The sequence below is a fragment of the Cephus cinctus genome, unplaced genomic scaffold (genome assembly GCF_000341935.2).
Source record: "Cephus cinctus unplaced genomic scaffold, Ccin1 Ccin1_scaffold0401, whole genome shotgun sequence".
In the NCBI taxonomy this organism is placed as follows: Eukaryota; Metazoa; Arthropoda; class Insecta; order Hymenoptera; family Cephidae; genus Cephus; species Cephus cinctus.
The window spans coordinates 156455-184402 of NW_014333085.1; the positions used below are offsets into that span (position 1 = coordinate 156455).

The 27948-nt window shown below is 47.2% G+C and overlaps 1 protein-coding gene across 7 annotated transcripts in view; it reads right to left on the reverse strand.

Annotated features, from left to right (window-relative positions):
* Window positions 1–27948, reverse strand: part of LOC107267434 — a 102371-nt gene that overhangs the window by 52442 nt on the left and 21981 nt on the right. For 6 of the 7 annotated variants that reach the window (XM_015739157.2, XM_015739158.2, XM_015739159.2 and 3 more), the window contains exons 2-4: window positions 12786–12908; window positions 5062–5232; window positions 2238–2382 (exon numbers count right to left, since the gene is read on the reverse strand). In XM_015739157.2, the coding sequence (XP_015594643.1) occupies window positions 2238–2382; window positions 5062–5232; window positions 12786–12908 (439 nt within the window). The remainder of the gene's footprint in view (window positions 1–2237; window positions 2383–5061; window positions 5233–12785; window positions 12909–27948) is intronic. The other variant, XM_025084647.1, reaches the window with a different exon arrangement.

The following is a 27948-nucleotide window of genomic DNA, read 5'->3' on the forward strand; positions in this document are numbered from 1 at the left end:
GGGGGGGGGGGGGGGAAGAAATGAAATGGAGAACGAGGCTACGAAACGCAACGAGTAGAACGAGAGGAAGGGAAGAATTACGATGATTATGTAATTTCAGGAGAAAGGCGAGCGTCAAATACTCATCAATCGATTCTAAGTAATAAGCAAAAGAATATAAATGATTATCACGACGCAAGCAGCTCCGTTGTCTCTTTTTATTTCTAACATTCGTCACGGTGATCCCCAACGACGCGACGCGAGAGAGAGAGAGAGAGAGAGAGAGAGAGAGAGAGAGAGAGAGAGAGAGAGAGAAGGGGGCGAAGGGAAATCAAGGTGAATTATAAAGATGAGGATAGGAAGCGAGTTTTCATTATCCTCGAACGAATAATTATCCCCTATTATGATGGAATTTCTATGGTGTGTACGATCGACCAGAAGCCAATCATCCTTAGTAGACTTAAGGCGGCTTTCAACATCATCGCTCAAAGTATAATAGCGCCGTTAATTTTAAGAGAATAAAAAATAAGGAGTGTAAATCCCTTGGCACCGCTCCAAATGTGTTATTTTCCACGCGCGAGAAAGACAAAGAGACGTAAGAGTTACAGAAATAATTCTTCGAAAGAAGGGTCGGGACGCATCTTGAGAACGGACTTAGAAGCGAATACGTAGCAGCCGAGTGGCACCCGAGCAGCGAACCTGCGTAAAAGGGAAATGATGATGATGGAAAGCGAACAACCGAACAATACCGGAGGAAAATCCGAGTCGATATCTCAAGCCATTCGAAAGTTACAGCCTCACGAGTCTCGAGAGACGCACTAAAAGTTCCTTCGAACGAAATACCGAGTGAAATGCCGTAACTCGGATACACAAAACCATATAGAGTTCAGGCCAGCGGCGGCTCTGCCATTTTCTACGACTCCCTGGTATATGATATCATCGCTAGTTTTAGTTTCTAAGATTACGTGCGGCCCGATACGCACGCACGTGCATTATATTCCAGACTGTCTATACTTTCTACGTGCGCATAGATAAGTTCGAGTACTTCAGCAAGCAAGTTCAATTATTTGTTTTACACGCAGATTTATCGAGATGTCTGATACGAGCCGCGTGTAGCCACGTCGACGCGTCCAGTCAAGTTGAAGTCCCAAATCCAGTTCACCCCCATATTGACATTTGATCGCTCTTTGATATTCAGTCTATAGTTTATTACACCAGTCAACTGTAGTTCCAACTTATCGCGCGATTGGATTTTTAATTTTTTATAATTTTAATCGGGAGAACCGTCAGACCCTGACAGTAGGACTTTTCTCGTAACGATTTACCTAATTACCATATAATTCTCGAGAGACAAACAATATTCCATAATTGTTCGGCGTCGTCAATAAATAAGCAGCAGGGGCAATTTGATTAGGTGATTTTTAATATTCCCAAGTACACTATGAAAAATGAGACGGAAAGTGAAGAATATTGGCTGAACCAAGAGAGAAAGAAAGAAAATGGATTTACAGATACGAACTGTACTTCCGGGATCCTTAATATATTGAGAGATGAGAGATATTGTGCATGGATACATAGGTGAAGAAGATAAAGACGAAGAAAAGGAAAAAGAGAAGAAAGAGAAAGAGAAAGACGAGGAGGAGGAAGCAGCATGCGCCGTTACCATATACCATTACACGTATATAATTTTCCATCTAAAGCGCTTCGACGCAATTTCAAAGTTTTCCTTCCAGCCCTTCGGGTTACAGAGTATTAAGGAAGCTTCGACGCGCCTCTTCCACCCTTCGATTCGTTCGGTAGAGCCGGACAAAGCGGACTCTTTCGGAATTCGCCTCTTGTGCGAAGGGAAAAACATTCGAAAGGAACATCGATACCTCCGTGAGAACCAGCCAAGCGAATAGGCGGCAGGCGGCAGGCGGCAGGCGGCTAATAGGAACCCGAAGAAATAAAATTCGAATGCGTCGGTTCTAATGGAGTCACCGTCACTGTTGCCTAACGGTTACTCGAACCAGCGAACCAGCGAACCAGCGAACCAGCTAACGGCCTCCAACCACCTCCGAGATTCGACTGAGCTCGTGATAAGATATTGATTAAATAGTCTCTCCATTGTCGTGACTAAATTATTTTTAGTCCCGGCAGACGTGCATTTCCTCTGTGTGCTCGAGTATTTCTGATTTCGCGGGCAGCGTCACTGGCCTTTTAAAATGCTCCCCCAACATAACCTATAGCTTGCCCCGATATACTTGTGAGTGGCTCACCGATTCTCCATCCTGCATTTGTTATCTCTTGACTTGCAGTTGGCCTTGAATTCCTCGAAAAGTTTAGTGCACGATTTGTTACGTTGGCAGACGCTGAGGGCGTGGTTGCAGTTCGGCAGGGCGTCTATCGCGTAGCTGTCCTCGTCTGTAATCAAAGATTGGACAAGAGATTAAGGATCTTGCATTGGGCTGATCTCCGATACAGGCACGTCAAGTCGAAGAGAGAGAGAGAGAGAGAGAGAGAGGCGACGTTGGGAGAGCCTTCCGGGGAGTGCAGGAAGGCCTCACGAAAATCTACTAGGAACTGCAAAGAAAGGGTTGCAATATCAGAGGTGGACGGATCTATTGGGAGGGGTAGCCTGGGGGTGAATGGCCAATCGGAGGAATGCAAGGAGAAGAAAATAGCACAAGGAAGAAATGATGGGGGTGGGTTAGGGGCGAAGAATACGACTGGGAATAAAAAGAGCGCATCGCGAATTATCCGGGAATCATTGGAACGTTCAAAAGGCCCGGCGGACCGAATGGGGAGGGGAGGGGAGGGGAGATGGGCTGGTGGAACCCTTGTAAAAATGAACAATAGAGAAGAATAGAGGGAGAGTCTTCGGGTGGATGAGCGCAGAAGCAGCGAAGGGAGTGAAGAGCCAAAGGGTTGCCCGAGGGCTCAGGGCTGAAGGTCGCAACCCCGAAGCCAGTCAAAGATATCGTTTCGAAGCCTTTTGCCTTTTGTCTTTTGTTTCCCACGGAACAGGCCTGTTCGGCAAAGGCGACGCTCTCGCTTGGATACTTTTCCAGGAGCGCAGCGGCGCATCGCAGCGATACGAAAGCAGCGCGCCACCAATGAACTCTGGAACTTTCTCAATGCTGCCAACCATTCAGATTCTTCGTATCCTTTCGGTTTCGGTTCAGGATTGCTCGAATATTCTTTATTTCACATTAAACTGAATTTTACAAAGATGCCGCGCGTGAGACTACAACCCCTCACCCACCCCACCCTTTTTAAATGAAATTAACGAATAAAATTTGTTGTCATTCTCTAAGATATTTTATAGATCAATCGAGTCCCATCGACCGTACGTATATTTAATATTTATTATTTAATATTTTACGAAAGTCCAAATCCCTTGACATCAGGAATTATCTTTATACAATTTCAGCTTCGAATAACCTTCACGGAATTCTATAATTCCCTATATCGATTTTATAGGACTTCACAGGTAAACTTCATTATTTTTAACTCTATTAATATCTTTTTCTCCCGTATCTGGATCTTCATTCGACCTCGAGACCGCTACAAGTTCCGTGGGAAAAAGGATCGAATTCGCCATTTTGTGGTTGTAAATTCAAAAAACTGCACTACAAACGGCACAGCCAGCCGGTCACGTAATTAAAATGTTTTAATCCGGCCTTAATTACATTTGAAAGAGTTTACTGAAAGCCGGTCATACACGAGGGAACGTATAACGAAAACGAGCGAATAAAATTGCCAGAATCCCAATAAAAACTGTAAATTTGAATGTGCTTCAGTTGCAGTAATTACGTCATACGCTGCAATGAATCAGGCAAGGGAGCGTCGCGACGCCCCAGGATCACACTAATCTTCAAAGTAATACCGTCTGGCCCTCTTACGGCTATTACATATTTTTCAAAAAGCTATAGCATCTCGTTCCGAAGCTGAAGCATCAAACCTAGGCAAAGGTTTCTTGGTTAAGAAAGAAGAGCAGGATAATAAGGATTAAGGAGAGTCCTAGAGTGGGCCGTGGTCGAGCGCATGCGCACGTGTCACGTGGACGTGGATGGGCGCAGCGGACGATTCCAGCACGCATGTGCTGCGATCGCTCGTTCACTGCTCCTCAGCGCTGCGATCGCTCGCAGCCTCTTTATTGAAAAGCCGATTAAAGGTTTGCCGGATTAGAGTGCGAAAACAAGATACAAACGGTAACATGTGTAATTTATACATTTATGCGACCCAGTTGCATTTGCGCTCAGAACAAAATTCATCTGGATTTAATCGGCTTGGAGCATTGAACGGTCATTGAACGCGCGCGCTTCTCCCGCGGAAATAAACACTGTGAGGCATTACGAGATATCGGAAAAGCTATGATCTTCCATTCGAGGCAGAGGGGGGACAAAGAAAAAACTAAAGAAGAAAAGGTATCAGGCCAATCGGACGGGTCTCCAAAAAATTCCCTTCAGTCGTTTCTCCACGTCTGACATCTGGTTGGACGGAGAGAAAGTAAATTTCTCTCTCTCTCTCTCTCTCTCTCTCTCTCTCTCTCTCTCTCTCTCTCTGTCGATCCCAGGAACTCGACGGAAACTCAAGAGAAAATTGAAGTACAGACTCTCTGTTGGTACCTGAGAATTAGAAAATTAATGTTCCCGAGTGCTCGAGGACTCGGAGGCTGGGAAACGTTAGAGAGAAGGACCAGCAGCGAGATCGCCGGTATCTTATTGGAATCGTCATGTCGCGAAGCACAGTGGACCCGAAACGCGTCTGTGACTCGTTAAAACTTTTCCTCCTTCTTCGAGCGCAAGTTTAGCCCATGTGCCAGGCTAAACTTCTCGTCCTCTTCACGGAGTTCCTGAACTCAGAAGGGCCAGCAGCTTGTAACTGACAGCCACGCCGCTTTCTGCCCGTTAAGCTTTTCCCGCAAGCTACAGGATACATATTCTACCGTATATTCTAGAAATCTTCTACTCAGCCTAACTAACCTAACGGAACTTCAATAACATATTTTATATATATATATATATATATATATATATATATATATATATATGTATATACATATATCTCAACTGGATTAAGCGAGACAACTCGACTGACCGTTTTTAAGAGCGTAGATGCAGGGATGGTCAAAGACGTAATCCCGAAAGTTGTTACACTGAGGATCCACGTGAGGTTCCCTGCAGAGGCAAGTGGGCCGGAAGAAGGAAAATGCCTGAAGCGTACGAAGAGCAGCCTGACACTTGTTTATGGTGATGGTCGAGCATGCCACTGAAACAGAAGAAAAAAGAAAAAGGTAATTAATACCGTGCGAGACTCGTTCTACGGGACTAATGAGATCAACGAGAGATTCGTATGTGCGGTATAGAGATGCGGGTGTCTATCGATTTTTAATTTATACCTTTGACAAAGCATCCCCGAGCCGACAGCCGAGTGACCTCTTTCGCCATTTTGGAGCACCTTCAGCCCAGAAATGACGGAAGAACGAACCGTACTCAGCCTCTTCCGAATTGATTGGCGCATCGATTGGCGCATCGATTGGCGCATCGATTGGTCGTTCGATGAGCTCGGGGAATCCCGTGGAGAAATTTGGTATAATGCAAAAGGCGGAAACCCCTTTAGAGGGATGATTCGATATATAGCGCAAGGATCGCGAGGATCGCGAGGATCGCGAGGATCGCGTCAGCCCACTGAAGGGAAGCGAGCCTCTTTCCGAAGTGAAACAGAGGAAGCCGTAGTCGGAGCGAAGACAATAGCAGGTGGAAACTCAGGAACAAACAGCCACGGGCAAGCCCCGCCGTCCTCCCTCCCGGCGCGAGAGTCACGGGTAGTCGGGGCTTCTAGGGCCCCTCCCCTCCCACCCTTCCTTCCTTCCTTCCTTCCGTGTCCTTCTCCATCTTTCTTCCCATCTCCATTAACTCCCTGTGTAAACGATATCCAGGGGTACCTAAGAACTTTTCTGTGTGGACTGCTTCGCTCTTTTAAAGAATCACAAGCGTCACAAGACTAGAAGCTCAGGTGAAAAATACCTAATCCTCCTCCGGTCATTTTACAATATAACAGCTGAGAAGCGATTGACTTTTCGCCTCAGTTATACTTGATATCGTGAATTCTTCGCGATATCGAAGACCCTTATACAGGCACCAGAGCACAGTCAGCTGCCAGACCTGAAGACTGTATAGAGATCACTTTTATAACTAGGTCAGGTTGCTGCCAGCGATGCTAGCGATTCTAGCGATTCTAGCGATTCTAGCGATTCTAGCGGTACTACAGTACGGTAAGCTAACTAAAATTATTTCAATTGATACTTTGAAAGTTCGCGAGTTCTATCGCTCGAGTGACCCTTAACCCTGGAAATGACAAGCTCTTTCATTGGCAGCTATTTCGGTATGGACGGTCCTCTTGATTCCTCAACTTTGTCATCTCCTTCGGCATCGTGCACATAGGATAGTCAAAGGATGCAGGGAGAAGATAAAGAAGAGAGAGGTAGGAAAGTGTTAAAGGTAACGAAGAGGCTATAATGTGAGAACGAAGGGTGAAGATTCTGAAGGCGGCGAAGCTAAAAGTGTGAAGGTGCGAAAAAAACATGAAGGTCGAATCAGCCAGAAGGAAATAAGAAGCTGGAAACCGAAGCTCATCCCGATTTGACGCTTCGGAAACAAGCTCGATTGCGATGAAATTGGATCGGCAAGGAAGCGCAAGCCGTCTATGTACAGAGCTATGAAATTAGAACGATCCCGCAGTCCACTTTCGCTGAAAGTTTTATCATTTCTTTATCGGCAGGATGTCCACGTTGGTCGTCGTCCCGATGAAACCCGGGACAGCATCTGGACTCATTTATTATAGAAGAACGGACTTCTCTTATTATGGAATTTAGTTCACAGCCAGAAGGGTACTTTATCTAGAATGGGAATTAATACCTATGTTATATATACATATATATATATATATATCATTTGCGAGAACAGAAGGTATATAATTATTATTGATTATTTAATGAGAAAGTCCCATCGAAGTTATTACGGAGTTACGATAATTTTATTATTCTTCGATTTCTCTTTTTGACAGCACTACGGAATCGCACTGACGGCCATCTGTGCTCTACCCATTAAGACACAAGCCTGCAATTGCAGTTCCAAACTGTACCTCCTTGAAAGAGACAAAGAGACAAAGAGACCAAAATAAGGATTCAATTGAGGTTGCATCGGGGCTCATCGCACTGCTAATCCTGTTTCCTATCGATTTTACCATCATCTTTGTTCCCAATTTGGCACACAAGAGTAGCTCGCGACTCTAAACCCCCCAAATTGCAAACACGTCGCGAGATTCGCATATCGAAGAACCGGGGGTTGGTAGCCCAGCCACCCTATGGGAACCTTCGTAGCACCGTGGTTGGTACCGGTTGAATCGGCTTCAGACTCACACGGAGGATTCTCGAAAAAGTTTTCTAGTGAACCAAGAGAATAACCAGGGTTGGTAGGATCGACAGGACCAGAGGGTTAAGGGTAGGTGGTACCTACAAGGGTGAAAGTAAAGAAAATCTTGGTAACTCGAGAAAGCACCATTTGCCGCAGAAAATTCAAACTACGCAAAACAGGGATGAAGGGATAAAATAGTTAAGAAGAAGAAAAAAAGAAAACTTTGAAAGGCGCAGATGTTGGCCATTACGAGCAGCCGTTACCTACTCGGACCTTCCGTATCCTGGGGGTTAAGGACGCGCTCTCGTCTTCTCATTCTCAAATCTCGAAGCGCCGGCCTATCCCTTTTATGCGGCTAGGGATGCTGATGACAGTGATGACGTAGAAGAAAGTGGCTGAGTGCTCTTCCGTCTCTTCTCCCGTCCTTTTAATTATGTTGCATAATGAAGACTGGCTTGCGCTTCCACCCACAACATGCATGTCGGCCGCCATGGCAAAGGGAGCCAGGAGAGGAGTCTTCCTTTTTCTCTTGACAGTCTCTCTCTTTCTCTCTTTCTCTCTTTCTCTCTTTCTCTCTTTCTCTCTTTCCCGCCTCACTCTGTCACTCGCTACGTTCACTCGTTCGTTCAGGCGCTTCTTTAAGCCTGCGTGTAGCGGATCCGCTTTCGGATTATAATCCTCTACAAACTACCCCACGTGCCACTGGGATACACATATTCCAAGCTCATTGTTCGACCATGCACCGCCTTTTTTCCGCCACGACGGACATTGTATTATCCGAACAATGTACCATTCTTTCCTGCCGTACTCTCTCCGCTCTCTCCACTCTCTCCACTCTCTCCACTCTCTCCACTCTCAACCCTCTCATCGCTCTCGGAACCTAGCCCAACCCCCGAGCTCTCCCCTTTTTTTTTCAATTCGATTTACACAGCAGGTGGGCCCACTTGATGAACAGTCTCCATACAAAAATGTTTTTTAATATCTGTACAATTAATATTTCAACCAGAGAAGAATTTCCACAGGAAAGAGACATTAGGAAGTCAGTTATACGGGCTCAAGGCTGGGAGCGAAGCACTGATCAAAAGTGCAACGAGAAGCTGCGGCGCTCACGTGTGCAGGATCAAAAATCCAAATTCCAGAGTTTACGCCAAAGTGCATTCTGCCGTGACTAACAGCAGGATAGTCCTGACCCACAGCCGTTTCCACTGAATCCTCGCTGATAGGAGGCGACCTAACCTCCCCGTACCGAGACTCCGTCGTAGCCTTTCACTTTCTCTTTCCTTTTCCCAACTGCACGTAGCTCTGTGACATAATAACTGACAACGAAGGAAGTTTTATACCGGGTGTTGGGAATGGAGATGACCGAAGGGCTGAGTATTGTACCCAGGGCAAATGGCAAAAGGCAAAGGGCACGGTGGGTCGTCCTCTTCCAGGGGCAGGTGCAGGCGGCAGGGCCGGGTCAGAGGGTAGGGAACCTGAAGCGCTCATATTCCGGTTCATTTTCCCAAATAAACATCTAACCGGCAGATTGATTACTCCTACCTACCTTTGATATCTACAGGATTCCCTGCAGGATTTTACGCGGCTGCCATAAATTCATCGGAGCTGTGGAGGTCGACGCGATCGACGCGTCGACGCTACAGCCTCGTGCCTGATCCTTATCGAACCTTCGATTCTCCAGATTAAAAAGGATGCAGTCCCGAAACCATCAGCCACCATGAGACTCGCGTAGTTCTCGTTATTCGATTCGCTGGAAAAATCACGAAAAGAAAAACTTTCGAAACGCGAAACCCTCGACCAATTCCATTGGTCGTGGAAAGTGCGGATCTTTTTATGAAAGCTCATTGAGCTTGCGATGATCGGCCTGCCGTACCGGGAGGGGCGTCTCGACGCTAGGCGCCTCTTGCGCGTGTATATGCAAAGTGACTGGTTACGTATTCGACATTCGGCATGCTAATCAAGCGTGACCAGCTGTCGGCGAACCCGACCTTTTCCTACAGCGTTTTCTACCCTTCTCCTTCGTAATCCGGGCCTTCTGAACCCCCCAACTCCCTCCCAGCTCCGCAGCAGTGCGCATCTAATTGTGCGCGTGGTCTAACTGTAAGTTTAGAAAGAGCACCAGAGCCCTTCGCATCTCGTCTTGACTTTTGCAGCTTCCCATTTCTGTCCCACTGACCGAGGTGTGAGCTTTTCAAAAGGGCACTAGGAACAATTTATCACCGAGTTCCGCATAAGTATAGGCATGTTTACTACCTCAGAGACGCCATCCTTTCGCCGTCTTACGGCGAAGGCTCCCTCAGAGAGGGATGATCTAAGCGCGTTCAACCCCACAATAGACACTGCCCGCTGCTTTCTCGTGCTACGAGGCCAAAAGTGAGGCAGCAGCAAGTGAGGAGAACCAGGAGAACGGCCAGGAGCCCCGGATCTTGCTAAATGCATTTTAGGGGCGGGCGGGCGGTGGGGGAGAGGAAGATCAAGGTCACGGGGCAGTTGATTCAAGAAATATAGAAGAAGAATATTTGCCAAGGAAACATCCTCAAAATAAAGCCAGGATGAGAATTGCATTATCCAGGCGGGGGAGAGATGCTGATATAAGAGAGTAAGAGAGGAAGAGAAGCGAAGCTAATGGGGGCAAGAGGAGTGGCGAAGGAGGCTGGAAAGGAAAGCAGCAACGCGTGTTTCTTCCCGAGGGAAGCAGCGATATAACGAATTCGAAAGACGTTATGGAGATGCTCCGTATAACAAGGTCCACTTTAAATCCCATTAGGTGGCGTATTCGAGAGGCAGGAGAGGGAGAAGAATAGAGAGAGAGAGAGAGAGAGAGAGAGAGAGAGAGAGAGAGGGGGAGAGCCCGGTGGGTGTCTGGAAGCGACGTGTGACTGCCCTATAAATCAGAATTAATTTGACCGTCGGAAAAATCCTTTTAGAGTTGAGTTTTATTTGCCCAGCAAAGAACGGAGAGTCGGAGATTCATAAATCCAAATAAACAAAAAGCCTCTGCCCACCACAAGGTTCATTGAGTCCCGCGGATTCTGGGCGCCCTCCTGTCAGATATTTTTTTCGTTATTCATTATTGTGATAAATGGAGCACGCTCCTGCTATCTCGCCTTTCATGCGCTCCCTTATTCGTCCCGTCTTCTGGTCCCGTATCTCGTCATCCCTTATTGTAAATCCTATTGTCACTAACGTCCAGCTCGCTAAACTCGCAGGCACAGCATCCACCCAAAGGAGCAGACACTGATAACAGAAGGGTTAGAGATTCACTGAAAGTTTTGGGCCAAAAGCCAACTAGCATCGATGCAGCCCAATAATGCTCACCGATCCACATTCGTTGAGCAGCGTAACTACCCCGACTAGCACGTCGAAGCGCCCGGCAATCACAGCAACCAGTCGCTATCAGTGATTTTTTCAAGACTAGACACTGATAACTACTAACAGTTCTTTCCTTTCTTTTGACTGCTCCGGTCTCCCGATGCCACGCAAGTGATGCTCAAAGAATCAAGAGGAATCATTTGCGCATGAGGCGTGCTAACTTGCTAACTTGCTAAAGTGCCTGTGAATTCAGTGTCAGTGAGGGCGGCCCTAATGTCGTACGCGGTAGCATTAGACTGGGGGAAGGAAAGTTCACGGGTCACGAGAAAAAGAGATCTTAGGCCAGGATCACGTGACCATGTCAATTTTTAAGGATCTTGGAAATGATCTCGCGAGAACCCGTCTAGCAGGCAGGGTGATAACGGCGTGGCCGGTTGCCGATAAGAGTGAGGTTATTTATCGGTTGGCCCCTTTTCCCTGACCTTCGTGAGGATCCGCAAATGGCCAGTCAACCTTTTAATAAGGAACCGTAAGGCCGCCGCCATATCGCGCCGAGAATCCTGCCCGCTTTATTACTATTTACCAGCAGCCTAACCACCCACGTGGCTCTTTCTACCGAGGCACGCATTTTCCAGATTTCTCATACTTTTCCCTAATTTTCTCTCCATACGTCGTCCCTGTGTACTCGTGGCTTCCTCTTTTCCGAAGTTCCAACCTGAACTCCGTCCACGTAGCTGGTGGCCTCGATCCGCCTTGTCAAATACATCGCGCGCAGCCAACTCCCAGAGCCCGGAGCAAACTCTCCCCCGACGCCCGGCGTCGTCGTCCTTATCTCTTGCAAAGATCCCACAAAAATTTCTCCAGCTACACGCAAATCCAGGGATATATGGTGTCCGGAGATCAAAGTGCCGGCCAGCGTGCATCGCAGCGACAAGTTGCAGAAGACAATTTATGGCAGAGTGAACGTCATGAAATTCGCTAGAATGGTTACTGCGCTGCTGCATCCGACCCAGTTGGAATCACTTCTCCTCGCGTCGGTAATCACTGATCTTCGTTTCTAAGCAACCCCTCCTCCCGGAATACCAATTCCTCGAAGCCGATTTTTACAGAAAAACTGTCGCCTGCTCCCCTGCACTGCTCACCGATAAAACATCATTTCCTTTAAAGAAGGAAAGAGCTTTGATATTTTGATAGTAGAACCAGCATTTCTATGTTAGAATTTAGTAAACGGCAGGACGCGCCCCGATCTCACGTGGATATTATTTGTATATCCAATCGTTCGAGGACACCCCGAGCGTTCGCAACTGCGAGGAGTCGCCTTGAGTTCCAATGTCAATTCTCAGAGGCGCTTTCTCTGTTGGAGAAATTATAAGACGTTAGGAAATCATATTAGAAAATTGTTAAGAGCGTCGTCGGGAAAGCGCGCGAGTCGGCCACGTGCCAACGTGCCAAAGTGGAGCACAATTCCCGTTGGACCCTGTGCTTTGACCCATTGTGCTTCTCGGTGCGTGCTGCTTTCGTGCTTTAATTAAATCTTCTATCAGGCTGCTGGATGCGCAGACACGCGCGCGCTTGTGCAACCTAGAGGCACGCACAATCAAGAGCGCGGCAACGTGAGACTATGACCTTTTGCTTATTTCGACTGACCGTAGGTCGCTCAGCCGTGCGACCGCCCACAGAAGGAATCTCTGTCTCGCAGGCTGCACAGTCAGACTGTGCGAGAGGTAAGAGACGGGCGCGATTCCTACACTGAAGCGTCTAGAAACGAGAGTCTATCGTCTATCGCCTACGAGCATTCAACGAGCATTGAGAAGGAAGTCAAGAGTACGGAGAAGGCTTGGAGGAGATTGTGAACTTTTTGAAATTTTCCGAGTTCCCCTTCGGCCCTTCGGCCTTTCGGCCCTTCGGCCCTGCGGCCCGTTGCCCAGTCAGTCAGCTGTCAGTCAGAAGCTGCTCTCGCCATACTTCACTCCCGGGCGCTTCGACCTCGGCAACAGGCGAATATGTGCAGTGTCCTGTGTTCCCGTGTACTCCTCTCTCGTCTGCTGCCACTCTCGCTAGAACCTCATTGGTAGCTGCTCGAAAACTACTCACCCGTTTCCCCACCGCAGACCCGGGGTACGATTTGCAAAATGGCGCTGCAGGACGAATCTTCAAGGCAGACCTGTTGGGCGAATAGGCAGTTCAAGATGGCCTCGCCGGTTTTGATATTTGTACCTGAAACAAAAGAATTAAAATGAAATGAGAGAGTGTCATAGAGAGTGGGAGTCGAAAGGGGGAAGCGAACAATGAAGTCTCGTGGATGGTCCGATCGATCGGATCGAGTAGCACGCGCCAACCTATGACTGCCCCCTTCGAGCCCTCTTGAACCCTTTCGCAACCCCTTTTGAAATCCCTTTTGAAATCCCTTTTGAAATCCCTTTTGAAATCCCTTTTGAAATCCCTTTCGAGAGCCTCGAATGACGAGGCATCTTGGATCAGCTGGACTCGGCAGCCTCATCGAACGTTATTTCAGGTCAATTCAGGTTATCTCAGAAACAGCAGCTTCACTGCTGCGTCGCCTTTAGGATGTCGCCTGATTTCGCAAGACTGCGATAACGCATTAATTTTTATTTGTGCCGGAAAAACAGTTCATAATTTATGGCCGCGACTCACTCAAAGTTTATTCGACTTGAAAGCGCGAAGAACTTGTCGGCATTACGTAAAGCGGTGAACAGCGGGGAAACTCTTCCGTGAGGCCGATCGCAAGTTGAGGACGCATTATGTGACGGAAGGAGAGAAGAAAAAAAGCGAAATCTTAAGTGGGACTTCTAAGCGAAAATTGATCTTTTAAAAATTCCTTATTTTAACAATTCGTCTTTTTCTCTAAACCTAAAGAGAAAGCACTTGAGAATTATCTCCTTTTGTCGCATCGTGAACACCGCAGCGATGTTAGGATGAACATAAACCATAATCGTTTCCAGAGGCTGCTGCTGGACCTTTTTAGGCCTGAAGATATATCGTATACGACAATTCCTGTCCATGTGCCGGAAGTAGGCTTGCGGTGGCAACTTTCTAAACTAAAAGAGCGGCTCGGTCCAGTTCGATATTTATTAACAATATCGTACGTGCCAACAAGCGCACCTTATTGCCAGGACCTTCATCTTCTAGTTAGTTCCCTCGGATGCCGAGATGCTGGAGGCGACGGAGAAGAAAATTAAAGGCGCGTCGAGACGAGCCAATAGAAACAATAGAAAAAGTTTCTTCGTTTTAGCACTCATCCAAGAAAATCCCTTATATCACCAAAGCGAGATTATCCAGGAAAAACCATTAAAGCATTTTCATCCGATGATATATTTAATTATCTCCGAGAAATAGGAAGTGCCTTTTACCCTTATATAGATACCAAGTCAAAAACTCTTTTGGCATTAACTCCACAAGGTGGTCACAGAATACTGAGATTCTTTATTTCTCCTGAATGAAGCAATCGCACTGATAAGAGAAGATCAAACTGATTTCCGGAAGGTAGCCTGGTAGGAGGGATTGGCCGCAATGCGTCGCGGGTTCACATAAATCAGGAAATGTAGCGCGTAAATTTGGGAAACGCATTCTGCATGTAACCGGACCCGCCGACAGGGACGAGAGAGAGAGAGGGAGAGAGGGACAGAGAGTAGATGAAGAAGGACAGGGGGCTGGCGAATCTATACGTAAAATCTATAGCCACTGGGACTATCGAGTCTGGCGGGGAAACAGGCGTCCCCTGCAAATCGATATATGGGACACTGATTTTCAATTATCGGTTCCGCGCGGAATGTTTCCATGTGTCCATGCGTGTTGTTGGCCCAGTGGCTGCTCCACCTAGTTTTACCTGGTTACCTGCCGGTTACCTGCCGGTTACCTGCTGGTTCCCTGTCAACTTGCCTGCCACGCGGATCACGGGACGTTATCGTTTCCAGTGCACGCTCAAATACGTACATGTGTCCATCTGAGCAGTCTGTTGCGTCTGTTGCGTCTATTGCGTCTATTGCGTGTACTCATTGCGTGGATGGTATTGCAATGGGGCAATGGGCCACGCACGCACACTGCCCCACGCGTTATTACAATAACCCTTGCACGCATAGCCACAGCCATCGTTCAGCCAATAGGAATTGCGCGTAGCATGTACTTGGATACATTTCACGTATACAGCTAATCTAGATTCCGCGAATCCTCAAATCCGTAAATTCTCGTGAAATGTCCTGAGGGCTCGCCCAATCGACACGGACATTCTATGCCGCAAGATATGCGTATTCCGTCTAAATCAGTGGTACCAACGAACAAGAAAAAAATGATCTCCGAATCTTTTGTCACTTTCATGGATGTCAACAATATTGAGAACAATCTTTAAAAAATCTCAACTCTTATCGCGATACAATTTCCAGTTTCCGAGATTTTATCAGGACTGAAGCTGCGATGGTATCGCATTCAAGATAAGCAATAACCTAATCGAAATTCGAGAAACGTAGACGCATGACGTAACCCATGCGGCACACAGTTATACCTGGTATCGTCATCTAGCCGAGCGCAATGCAAAATTCTAGCTGTTCCGGTTGATAACGAGCCACCAAACCGTAGCGAACTACGTTTATGGGCAGGAAGCGTTGATTGAGCCAGGAAACTTTAGGTCTCCCAGCTTTCCCGCTTCCGGCAAACCTACAATTATCCAGGTTGACCAACCTAAAATTCCCAGAGAGAATTTGACAGCGCGGACTGTACCATGTAGTAAGTACGTATTGTGTGAGTGTGCACGTGTGTATCGTACATACGTGTAGCTGTGCATTGCGGAATCTAGATGCAGCTGGACTTGGTTCGTTTCACCTCCTGAAATTTTTAGCCGATAGTTGTTCAAGTGCTCACTGCACCCCCTACAACTCCTGAAACCCTTGTGATTTCACACACTTCTACAGCACTGCAACGGACACGCTTTATTCGAATTGAAATTTCCATGAAAAATAAAAAATACCCAATAGATTCGTATTTCCTGATACGTGCGTGTGTGTATCGCCTATCTTCATGTACTTTCCACAATCCTTTGTCCTCAGTAGAACGGTATTTCAGCGGCAGCCCAACAAGCGTGTCGATAAAAACCCTCCAACGACTTTTAGTCAGAGTGCAAGTCAGATATTTCACGGATTTGGCAGTTACGCATCACCTGGAGAAACAGAGACACCAAAACCTTTCAAGGTCATTGTGCTTGAAATAACTATATGGCAAATTTGTCTTTATCGAGCCCCCGTAGATCTGTGCGGAATTTAAGGGTTTTAATGTTGCACATCCGTGGGCGATGGATTATTCAGTGCTGCTCTCCTGCTCTCCTGCTCTCCTGCTCTCCTCCTCTCGTGGTTTGAGAAAGGTTAGCCCAATGGGGAAGGACTCGGTTTTTCTTCTTCTTCGTCCTCGTCTTCCTATCATTCCCAGCCATTCCATCAAAATCCTATTATTGATGCTGATAAATTATTGGTACACGATTCTCCAGGTACCTCCAGGGCAAACCTGCAACTGAACCGAGATGAATCTCGTCGAACATCCTGCTGCAATTGAGCCCGGTTACTAGTTGCAGCATGCGGAATTCAAATGTAGCTGCAGCTTAATCGATTGGGGATGTTTTACTCGAAATTGGAGCGAGATTGAAATGAGGTCGAAGTGCGGAAGGAATAAAAAATATAATGAAAGATACGAGCTAATTTTGAACGAAAAGAAAAAAAAAGTTAGAGTGGGGATACCTGAGTCCATGTTCAATATTAGGCTGATAGTGATCGAATTCGCGCCACCTCAGTGAGGCCGAAGCCGCCGACACGTCCGTCGGGACGCAGGGCGTCGTTTTTAATCGAAGAGGACGAAGAACTAAGGAGAGAAATACAAGGGCAAGAGAGAAGAGAGGAGAGAGAAGAGAGAAGAGAGGAGGCAAGGGCTCGTGCTTCCAGCGGCCAATCACGGTCCGGATAAGAATCGCGCACCGCACACGCCAGCAGTACGGGGCGACTTTAATTGCAAAGCACGGATCGATTTGTCGCCAGCGCGCCTCGAGAAACACTCGGCGCCTTCCGCTACCACCGCACAGAGCTGAGCCAGCTCAGCCAGCTCAGCCAGCTCAGCCAGCTCAGCCAGGTCAGCCAGCGCCTCGACGGCGACCTCGCCTCGTACTCTGACACTCTGACACTCTGACACACTCGGCCTCTCGGAGCGCCACGCGACGGCCCGGGCCTCACGTCCGTCATCCCCCTCATGCTTTTCATCCCTTAGGCTCTGAGCCGACGGCCCCAGAATGCTGGAATCTAGTACCCAGATCCCGGATCCCAGGAACCGTGCGATAAAGCCGGCGACGGTCCTTATTTTTCTTCCAGCTGTTTCTCCTTTCGACATTCTGCTTCTACAGGTATACATATACATACATATATATATATATATATATATATATATATACTATAGACAGGTGCTTGTAGATCCTCGAGGGACGGTGGCGAAATGATTCGCAGGGCTACAAATGGGGATTGATGACTGATCGATTGGATGGTTCAACGTTTGAATAGTTATTCGAGTACTTCTTTTTTGGGCCAGAATTGGCCGATCGATGGCGTCACGACGGACGGGCGTCCGCTTAGCTATTTAATTCTTGTATACTCTTATTATCGATGCATAATGCCTAATAGAATTGTGCCCAATTGTATTTCAACTAGTCGATAGCCGATAACACACAGCCGGAAAGTGTAGAGCGAAATGGTCTCTTGTAAATTGTGTGTGAGACTTTCCGTTCGTCATCTAAAAGATGCTGCAACGCATTCGCCGTTAAGGCCTCAAAAGGCTGTTTACCGCGACGCCTGGCGTCGCTCCTTCGCGCATCACTATCGAAAAGTTACGAGCGTCTACCGCAGCGGCAAACCGAGAACTTTCTTTAAGTTAGTTTCCCTCTGTAGGGACGTTTTTGAAAGTTCTTACCAGTGTTGCCACTCACCCGCAACCCACTCAGTGAATAAAAATCTGAAATACGCGTCACACCAAGGAAACTCCTTCGCCACCGGAGACGCGCGCGACCCCTTTTGGATTTTCATATTTTTACTTTTGCTCTTACACCCTGTCCGCTAGCACAAATTTTCATCTGGACCCGAGTCTTATCAGCTCTGGCTATAGGCTGCCGCCGATAGTAGCTTCAAATTGCTGAGTTGCGCAAGGTCAAACTTTCCGAGTGGAAGGACTGTCGAGAAGAGGCGGCAGGAGAACTAAGAATTAAAGCGTCGACGAGAACAGGATCAAATTTCTCCCTTTACCGGAAGACAAAGCCGCAAGTAATCCAGCCCTCCGATCCTACAAACAAGGGAGCTCAACGAGCCCATGTATAATTCTCCAAGAATTTGTTTTCTCAATATAACCTCTGACACAAAGGAAAGATTTTGAATTTGGTAAAAATTCGAAGCCACCCCTAATTCATACCGTTATCCCCGTTTTCCTTGCCCGACTCTCAACGGAAGTACTAAATCACTCGAACTAATGAACGAAGGAACTGCGCTTCGTTCTTTCATTACTCTTCCGAATAAAAGAGAGAGAGAGAGAGAGAAATGGTATAAAAAAAAGAGGGAAATAAACGGCAAAGGGTCCAGCTGTAATTTCGAGATGACTAGAGAAGGCAAAACCTCTTTTAGTAGATATTTTCTAGTAATACACGCGGTGAGATCCTAATCCATACCTACATGCAGAATATGCTTAACGGCAAATGATCGAAAATAGCAGCCAATGTCGCAAGCTGCAGAAAGAAGAATAAGCTCGTTCGGGATGGCGATGCACGGCAGAGTGAGAAAAAGGATCGCCTCGACTTTAGATCTTCCTAGATCCTCCTAGATCCTCCTAGATCCTCCTAGATCCTCCTAGATCCTTCTAGATCCCTAGGAGGTAGGTGTGGGAACGTCGAAGAAGGTGCTCGATGACTCTTCCAGACATGGCTCTCTGTTTGCCGAGTAAGACAAGTGCGAAAATAACCCCCGGCCTATCAATCTTCCAAGCCCCTCCAGGATATCAGCCCTTGTTCGACACGTCTCACGTTCATCCTCGATTCACCGTCGTGGCCAAGGTGGTTCCGGCTCTTTTTACCATAGCCCCCAGCAGGCCTGGAGGATCAGTCCAAAGAAAAGAAAGAAAAAACGACAGATTCGACCAGCCAGAAGTCAAGAGCCTCTGGCAGACGAGGGACACCTGGAGAAGCACAGCTGAGAAGACTAGTCAAGTCTTGATTTGGGTTGGTAGCAGTGGCATAGGCAGGATGCTCCCGACTCACAATCAGTTATCCCTCTGGAAATGAAGAACCTAGTCGATAGATGGGTCGAGAGAGAAGACCATCACACACCTAACTCTCACTATGGCTCTAAATTGGTCTAAAGAGTGAAAGAATAAAATGACATTACACAGTTTTACTTGAAGTCCCTCCAGGTCAGGCTATGTAAACGACAATACTAAACTTCGAGAGGAACAGAATTCCAAGTCTATTTGCAGATATGAAAATTGCAAAAAGCGCGAAAGCTCGAGGTACGCCTTAATCGACCCAGTGGATGCTCGCGAATTTCGCCGCCATAAAACTATAAAAATTCTTAGCATCTATTAGATCCATGAAGGAAATTCCGAAACGTAGTCCTGTTGCCAGCGAAACGTGAACGAAGACGTTTAAGGGATGTCGAGTAAATCGCGATAGAATTTCGCAGTGTCGGAAATGGATTTTACGAGGCTTAATCCAGCCGCTTATTCGAGATGGCGTAAACAGCTCTCATGTATCAGCGAAGGGTGCCGCAAGCCCTCGATGGAAACCACCCTTAAGGGGAAGCCCGACGAACATAACTGCTAACAGATTCTACGTCGTTCCTGAGCTCTCGACCCGGAACAGCCATTCAACTGCGATCAATCCGCATGGGTTGCTCCTTCGGGAATAGGAAAAGGGTAAAGCCCATCGAGTCGAGTCGACTTGAGTCAGAATGAGTCAAGACGAATCATGACTCTATGAGACAACAACGTGCAATGAAAATCCTCGCGCTTCTTTCTTAACTTTTTGCCGAATTCTATCGATACCAATTCTGCGTCTTTACTCCGTGGTGCGTTTTACAAAGATCCGTCATTCGCTAGCTGAGCACACATCTTCGATCGCGCTTGACAGTCAAACTAAAGTATAACCAGTACTCGGCATAACCAGTACTTGCAGTTTCGTTACTTTCTTTTATCACTGGACTAATATTCTGCTATTCAAGATAAAATGACAAAGTTACAGAGGGAAATAAAATATGTATCTGAGATTCCATCTAGAGAACAAGTTTTCGGATAAGTCAGAAGTCTAGTGGACTTCAGGAAGTCCTTCCGGTGGCCCATGAATCTGTAAGTGGACATAGAATCTCGGACACAAATAGGGGAGAAAGTCGGCGATAGTGTTTCATGTATATATGTATATTGTATACATATATCACCATCTCCTGGTTCGAGTCGCCTGGTCCAGGACAGCTGCCTCTGAGTCGCTGTAAAATATAAAGAGAAAAAGAGGCTAAGAGAAAAGAAAAAGAGACCAAGGGGAACAGTGAAATAATAGAAACGGAGTTAGTAAAGTAGGAAAGGGAAATGCTGCTACTGATGCCGATTCCAAGGATGCTGTAGATGGTAAAAGCAGGAGGAGAAACTTCAGTCGCGTTCAGGATGAACCCAAATCTAGGGGAAAATTTTATCGTATATTCAAGACGTGTTTCGACTTAGAAATATACCCGCAGGACTGGCCCCAGTCAAAAGAGAGGAGAGGCTTAGCGGGGAAAGGTCTGGCAAAGACTCCCAGTTTTATTACTGTTTTAAACGGTTTACAACCGAACCCGCTCGGGACTCACTCTTCTCAGGTTGAATTTCGCGGGTAACCGACCGTCTTAGATCGCGATTAAGTGGCCACGTAGTCCCTTTCCACGTTTCCGCACTCCGATTTCTCAGTGTGCACGATTCGTTTGCGAAACTTCAGACTCGCTCTCTCTCTCTCTCTCTCTCTCTCTCTCTCTCTCTCTCTCTCTCTCTCTCTCTCTACTACTACTACTACTACTACTACTACTACTACTACTACTACTACTACTAATATTACTACACTCTGGATCACGCTCCTCACTCGAAAGCGCGAGAGAGAGAGAGAGAGAGAGAGAGAGAGAGAGAGAGAGAGAGAGAGCGAGAGAGAGAGAGAGTATTTCGGCGAAGAATTCGCACGTGCTGAAAGCGTCGTTCATTACCAGGAACCGCTTCGATCTCGAAAGGCTTAAACGCATCCAGAATCTTCGAAGGAACGATCGAAGGGACGGAGTCTCCTCCGGCGGGTCGTGCTCCAATTACTCCTTCGAAGCCCAAGACTCCTTGAGGACTTGAGTCCTCCGGATCGGCAGAATTTACGTCCTAAAGATTTCCTCAGGAGTAACGGAGAGAAAAAGGGAAAACTAAATTTGTTGCCTGCTGTTACGTTTTACGAGGATCCACTACCGACTGTGCTTTACGAGCCTTGGCGAATTTGCCCACGTGCGAATGGCTTTATCACAATGTCGTTAACAGCAATCGCCAACTTGTCATTGAGAAACATGCCGGATAAATGCACGAATCCAAAAAGAATTTGTGATCGTCTATCATCTTCTTCACTTTCCCGTAGCCATTTTTCCCGCACTTTGACGCATGGTCAACCATTGAGGACCGTATCTCAAGCCGTTTCGAAATATTCGAAATATTCGAAATTCCATATTAACGCGAGAACGTGTGCTCGCGAATCGGAAGAAGAATCGAGATCCAGAAATCTGAGGAATGATGATCCAATTCAGGAGGCTGGACACGCGTCGCTCGTTACTGAGAAAATCGAAATATTAACATCTGGAGGAAACTTGGCCCTTCGAAGCGGTTCCCATTTTCTCGCTATCGAAATACAATGCGCGATCCCATACCAAACGGGCCAGCGATTTCGCGGATCTCTCCCGTGGGATTTGCTTCTACATATTATATGTATATAGGTAGAATGTACATATACATATATACATGCTGTTATTGATCTCTCTATTTGATTGCCCTCTCCTCCCATCCTCCTTCATCCTTTTCACGTCCTCATTCTTTTCTCTAGAAGAATCCATGAATTTTTAACGGGTCCTTAGAGCCATTACCAGGCAACTGATTCTAATATTAGCACGCTCTATATAGGGCAATGTATTCAATAACTATTCAAAAGTTTACCCTCCGAAATGGCAGCTCCCCGGGAGGACCGAGGGATTGAGTGTCGCGGTGAACGAAGAGGAGGGTAGTGGGGCGAAGGGGAGCTGGAGGAGGCCGTCGGCGTTCGAGCTGGGGAAGATGCGCCTTATCGGCCATTTTTCACGCTAGAGCAGCCCAATTTTTCAAGCGACTATAAAACTAAAATTTCTCAGGCTGTCGACTCTCCGATGCCCTCGCAGGCGCCTCCGGCTTCGGGCGTCGAGACGCTCGTTTTCACTGTGGTTTTGTACACTGACTCAGGCCCTTAAAACTTTTCAGCATTTTTTCCCGTCTTTCCGTATCTTCCCTCTTTTTTCCTTCGCCTCGTCCCTCCTTCTAGGCTTTTCAAGATTTATATGCGATTCGCATCCTGCAGCGTCGCGGCGCTCTGGCACGCGAGACAAATCCTCTAGTAATCCCGTAAAAGCGCTATAGGAGGAACTCTTGCTGACTCGCGCGTATCGTACAACGACGAGTCTCGCGATAGGTCGTAAAGCGTCAGAGGCCGTCGTCAAGCGTCGCCAGGCGTCGTCAGGCGTCGTCAGGCGTCGTCAGGCGCCGCTACAAGTCTGAACGCGTCTCCGAGTGTTCGCAAGCTAATAGCTATTTAAAAAAAAAAAGAAAGAAAAAAATACGCGAGAGTTCCCATCGTCGTCGTATAAGTTCCCCTCTTCCAATAACGCGACGCTCGTTAATCAACCCGGTATTTTCCGGTAGCCACTCAGAGATATGACTTCCGGTCGGGAGTTTTTCTTTTCTCGCTTGAGCCACCGCGAAAAGGTTCTCTCAAATTTATTCGTCTATACCGGAAGCCTTTGTCGGAACCATTCGATTACGGCAATGTCCTCCCTCCCTCCCTCCCTCGTCAAACGGGAAGTACGAGGTTCGCCACCAATTCTTCCTAATTCCAGGATTCCTTTATTTTTTCACAAAAAATTACGTTTCCGCGTGTAAAGCGGCTACGTGAATCTCGGCGCGAGTGAACAACTTCGCGTATCCGTATGCGTGCTGTGCATATTGTTCGCATTACTTCTCTGAAATGTAATTAGAAGAAATGCCATTCTTAATCGTTTGTCCCGCCGGTGGCTCTAAAATTGTAAACACGTGTAGCTATGGACGTTACAGAGAGTTCCGCGGGGTGAAAGTTCACGGCAGGAAGAAATAGCCTCGTAAAAGATGCCCAAACGAGCAATGGAAGCAGCGATTATAATATCTGGTTGCTCTATCGAACCTCCACGTTTTACGTAGCTACACTGTGTTATATCGTTGCTTGGGATCCTTCCTCCCGTTTCTCATCTCCCTCTTGCTTCCAGCGACTCCACTAATTACGAGCGTCTCGGAGTGATCGCAAGGCGCCGCGCCGCCCCTTCCTTTAGAATCCTTATTCTGATAATCGGCCGATTAAGCGACACTCGACAAACACGAAGAAGAGAGTTTCTTCGTTCGAGTTGAGCAGCTGACAATATTTCTTGGTATTTACGGGAAATTCATAGGGCCAGCATCTCTCCCACCCTTTAACCCCTCAGGATAGAAGGTCAAAGTGGAGATAGGGGTGAAGGCAGATTTTAGTCCCGACAAAGTGCAGCTCTACGTTCCTCGGGACCGATGGCTAATGAGTTATTAACGGTAAAATTAGGGCTACGGCAGAAGGGCGGTTTAATAGGATATTAACGGGGATTCGGGAGGAAGGTGGAGGAAGGTGGAGGAAGGTGGAGGAAGGTGGAGGAAGGTTGGGGAAATTCGAAAATTAGCCAAGATTCCGCGGCGGATTAACGAGTCACCCTCCTCGATGGTGGGATGGTGGGATGGTGGGATGTGGCGTCAGTCGCGCGGTACACACACACCCCGTCCTATCCACCATACACCTACCCAGTGTTATGCCGACATATGTGTGTATACATATATATATATATTATCGACAAGGGCTATTATTACCTAGAAGGGTGAAAATCGATTTATTCGTTATATCCTTATCTTTAAAAAGTGCCACGTATGCTTTCAATTGCAAATGACAAAAATCTTCTCACAGCTAATTTCTGGATTTGCATTTAAAAGTTTGGAAAACGCTTTCAGCTATGACCTCTCCGCCTTTTTTTGATATCAGGTCGAGTCGAGCGAGAACCTTTTCGTTGCTATCACGCAAACCGGATATCAATCAAGTTGCCTCCCGAGAATCCAGATAGCGCAAATTCGACGAATATGAATATATTTAACGTTGCTCTGGTATTCCTACCCCGTCCGTACGCATGTTTAGAGTATATATACAACATTCATAGGTATATTTAACTTCCTGCTAAGGCTCACCCTTCGGGCCACATACAAATTAACAAGACTAATGCCTAACAATTTTTGCTCGCTAAGCATCCCCTTGTTACGACATTATATCGCACTTCTTCAATACATCCTGGGATTCCTTATCAAAATGAAAGCCCGTACAACGATCGCTGTGCGATTACGCGTCAGGAAGTGAACTAGTCCCGCCGTGCCGGAGCGTCAGGACGCTGCGGCGCTGCGGCGCTGCGGCGCACGCTGCCCAGCACAATGCAACTTACGACTGATCGTATTATTGGACTTTGATTCGATCTTCATCGAGCGACCTTTGACCCTAGGTAATTGCGCAGTGTAACGCGTGATGTATGATGATTTTTGAGCGTTGCCACTTCGAAATACAGATTCTATCGCAAAGTCGAAGCTCGAGCGACCGACCGACCGAGCGAGTCTTTGCATAAGCGGACACGCGAGCATGGAACAAACTAGTGAGTGGATCGAAGATCGAAGAGAAGATAGGAGCGAGATAAAGGCAAGGGGAGCTTGAGGCGGCGGCTGCGTCTAGCCAGCCGTCAAAACCTTATCGTCGATAAAATCGTATCGGCATACCATTAGCACAGCGCTGTCCAGTGTCCAGGTCGTCCAAAAGGGTGGGGGACGGAGCAAAGTGAGAATGGTTAAAGCGGATTGAAATGAAGAAAGGTGGAGATGAAGAAAGGAAGTGCACTGGCGCCCTTTGTTTCCGGTTCACTTGCTCGAACGAGCACAGGAAGACTAAGGGGCCCCTTCTTCCTAGGATAAAGCAAGTTCAAGCTCGGTCCCGAAGTGACGACGCCACGAGGTAGCGATCACTAATGTGATTCAACTTGGCAAGAAGGAGAATCCGCGCAAGTGTCCTGGGCTCCTCCTCTCAGCCAGCCAGGTTCCTCCTTGCCATTTTGCTCGTGTGCGGGTTAACAGTCTCAGATGGATGTCAGAGTATGGGTGGCGGGGTCTTCCTTAACCGGGGGGGTCACGGCTGGGTTCGTCACCCGAGGTCGTCCTCGCTTAAGTTACTCGAGACAGCTGGGAGGCTGCGAGTACGAATAAGCCGAATGATCTCATTGCCAGTGAAACCGAGCGCGTCACCCCGTCGACGATCCTGATCGAGAGAGCGACAACCACAGCATCCCAGTTACGTCACCGGCAACCTGCCTCGATGACAATGACACTTCAATCTAGACGACTTTCTCCACGTCCTCGCGAGCTGGATACTTCGGGCCCCACTAAAGCGAACCAGGCTTGAGTTCGTAAAGCTGCTCGCTCGCTCTCTCTCTCTCTCTCTCTCTCTCTCTCTCTGGTTGTGTCATGGCGACAAAGGAGTTGTGTGCTATCTTTGTGGTCTACTAATATATGTTAAAATACGGGTATTACTTTCAATAAAAATTATTGTGAAGTGACTGGTGTGTTGCATACAGAGTGCGCAACGAATATATAGTGAAATATATTTGTTGCTTGACCTGTTCGTTATTATTTGTTTACCTTAGTCTTATCGTTGTGTTCATTACTGTCACCTACTCAGTACGGTGTATATATATATATATAGTATTGTGCATACATTTACCGAATGTAGGGTACACTAATTATAGCTCTTTCTTTTGTCTACTAGTGCTATTCACTAATTACATATTTTTACTTATATATTACTTAATGTGGAGATTTATGTTATAGTCTGTTGCTATAATTAAGTTTGACTCATATTATACCTATTACATTCTCTAAATTGTTACTATATGATGTTATGGTCTACGAGATTTAAGCCCTGATCAAATAAATTGAATTCTCTCTCTCTCTCTCGCGCGCGCGCGCGCGGGTGAATTGATCGGCAGGAGCGAGAAAGAGAGGACCGGCCGACCGTTGAACCGTTTATCTTTACAGAGGAAACGAAAGATTAGGAAACTCGAGTTTTAAAACTAGAGCAAGGTACGTACCTAGAGAAAATTTACGAGGTCTTTGACAAACTAATAAGTGTCGGCATTCCAGGTCGCGTTGGGTCCTTTAGGAATGAGGGGAGTCGGAGGTCGTATACGAGGAGTGATCTCATTCTGGTAGATGGGAAAATCGATCTCCTGTGAAATCAATTTCATCCTAACCGCATAGACGCGTCGACTCGATCCAGCATCCAGAGGTAAACCCTAACCAACCCCTGTGGTGTACCAGGACGACGACAACGAAAATGACATCAAATCCTCCATCGCCTCTCGTTCCCGAGCTACTTTCCAATATAGAGATTCACCAAAGGAATAGAAGCTAAGACCAACCTCTATAATCCACGAGGGAAGATCCGAAGATGTAGGCACACGTATATAGCAGTGGACCAACGGATGAACCTACTAGATGAGAACCTGTGGACGAGATCAGATGAGATGGGCGTTGCGCGGACGTCAGAACGGATTGCTCTCGCGATTTCTCTACTTTTTCTCTTTCAGCCTTATTTTCCTCGGCATCACCAGCAGCACTGAAATAGTGGTGTCATTGCTTAGAAAGGAGCCAATAGGACAGGAAGCGAAGTGGTTTCTCGGAATATTGAAAAATGATGAAACCAGAGCCGCAAGGAGCCACCTGGAGCCACAAGCAGGAAGATCCAGATTCCGGAATGCGAAACAGTCGCTGCTTCCTGACTATTGCCTGTCCCTATATTGGATTCCTCCAGGCTCCTCCAGGCTCCTCCAGGCTCCTCCAGGCTCCTCCAGGCTTAAGCAAACCTCTAATCCCCATAATATAAGGATAGCCAGCAACGGCGCAGCAACGGTGCAGCAACGGTGCGCGGAATATGCAAAAGATGTGGCGGTGCGACTGGTGCGATATGGACACCTTAAGCAAACCTCTAATCCCCATAATATAAGGATAGCCAGCAACGGCGCAGCAACGGTGCAGCAACGGTGCGCGGAATATGCAAAAGATGTGGCGGTGCGACTGGTGCGACTGAAGTGCGACTGACGTGCGACTGACGTGCTAACCGACCATTTCTTACGCGCAGTACAATTACGCGGGTTGCCTTAATTAAAATCGTATCAAGGCGTGCGTGGCTGGCCGTTATATGTGCGCTGCGGCTTCGATCGAGCTCCAATTGTTCAATCAGTCTCTCTCTTCAAAGAGGCTCATTTTTTTGATTAACCGACTACTTTCGAGGAAACACGAGCCGGACCACCGAAATCTAGATCTGCTGGCATATAACAGAGTCAACCTTGAAGAATAACACGAAAGCACCCTCATGAGGGTGCTTATCCCAAAGACCACGGGAATATGTATAAGAGGTGAAGAAATACAAAAAGAGAGAGAGAGAGAGAAAGAGGAGGGGGGAGTATAATATAATATAGCTACGTGACATCCACCTCCGGATGAACTTCTCAGACTTTTTGAATCGCCTCGAAGCCGAAGTCTATTAGAGGATTGGATGCTGCACACTGTATCATCTCCACGTTATGTTCCCAGAGGAACTCCTACCTATGTTAATCGGTTTAATGCATCTGATGCCACTCGAGCCGACGTATTCAATAGTCGGAGCATCGAATAATCCTACGATCGATCGTTCGATCGTTGGAAAGAGATAGAATCGCTATGGTTTGGCATTGCTGAGTGGACCAATTCATCGACTGACCATTACGCGAATCAATGAGAGCCAAGAGCCCTTGACCAGGAGCTTCGATCGTACTGACCGTCGATGCTCCTGAGATTGGCTGACGTGAGACCCCCCCCCCCCCCCCGGGGG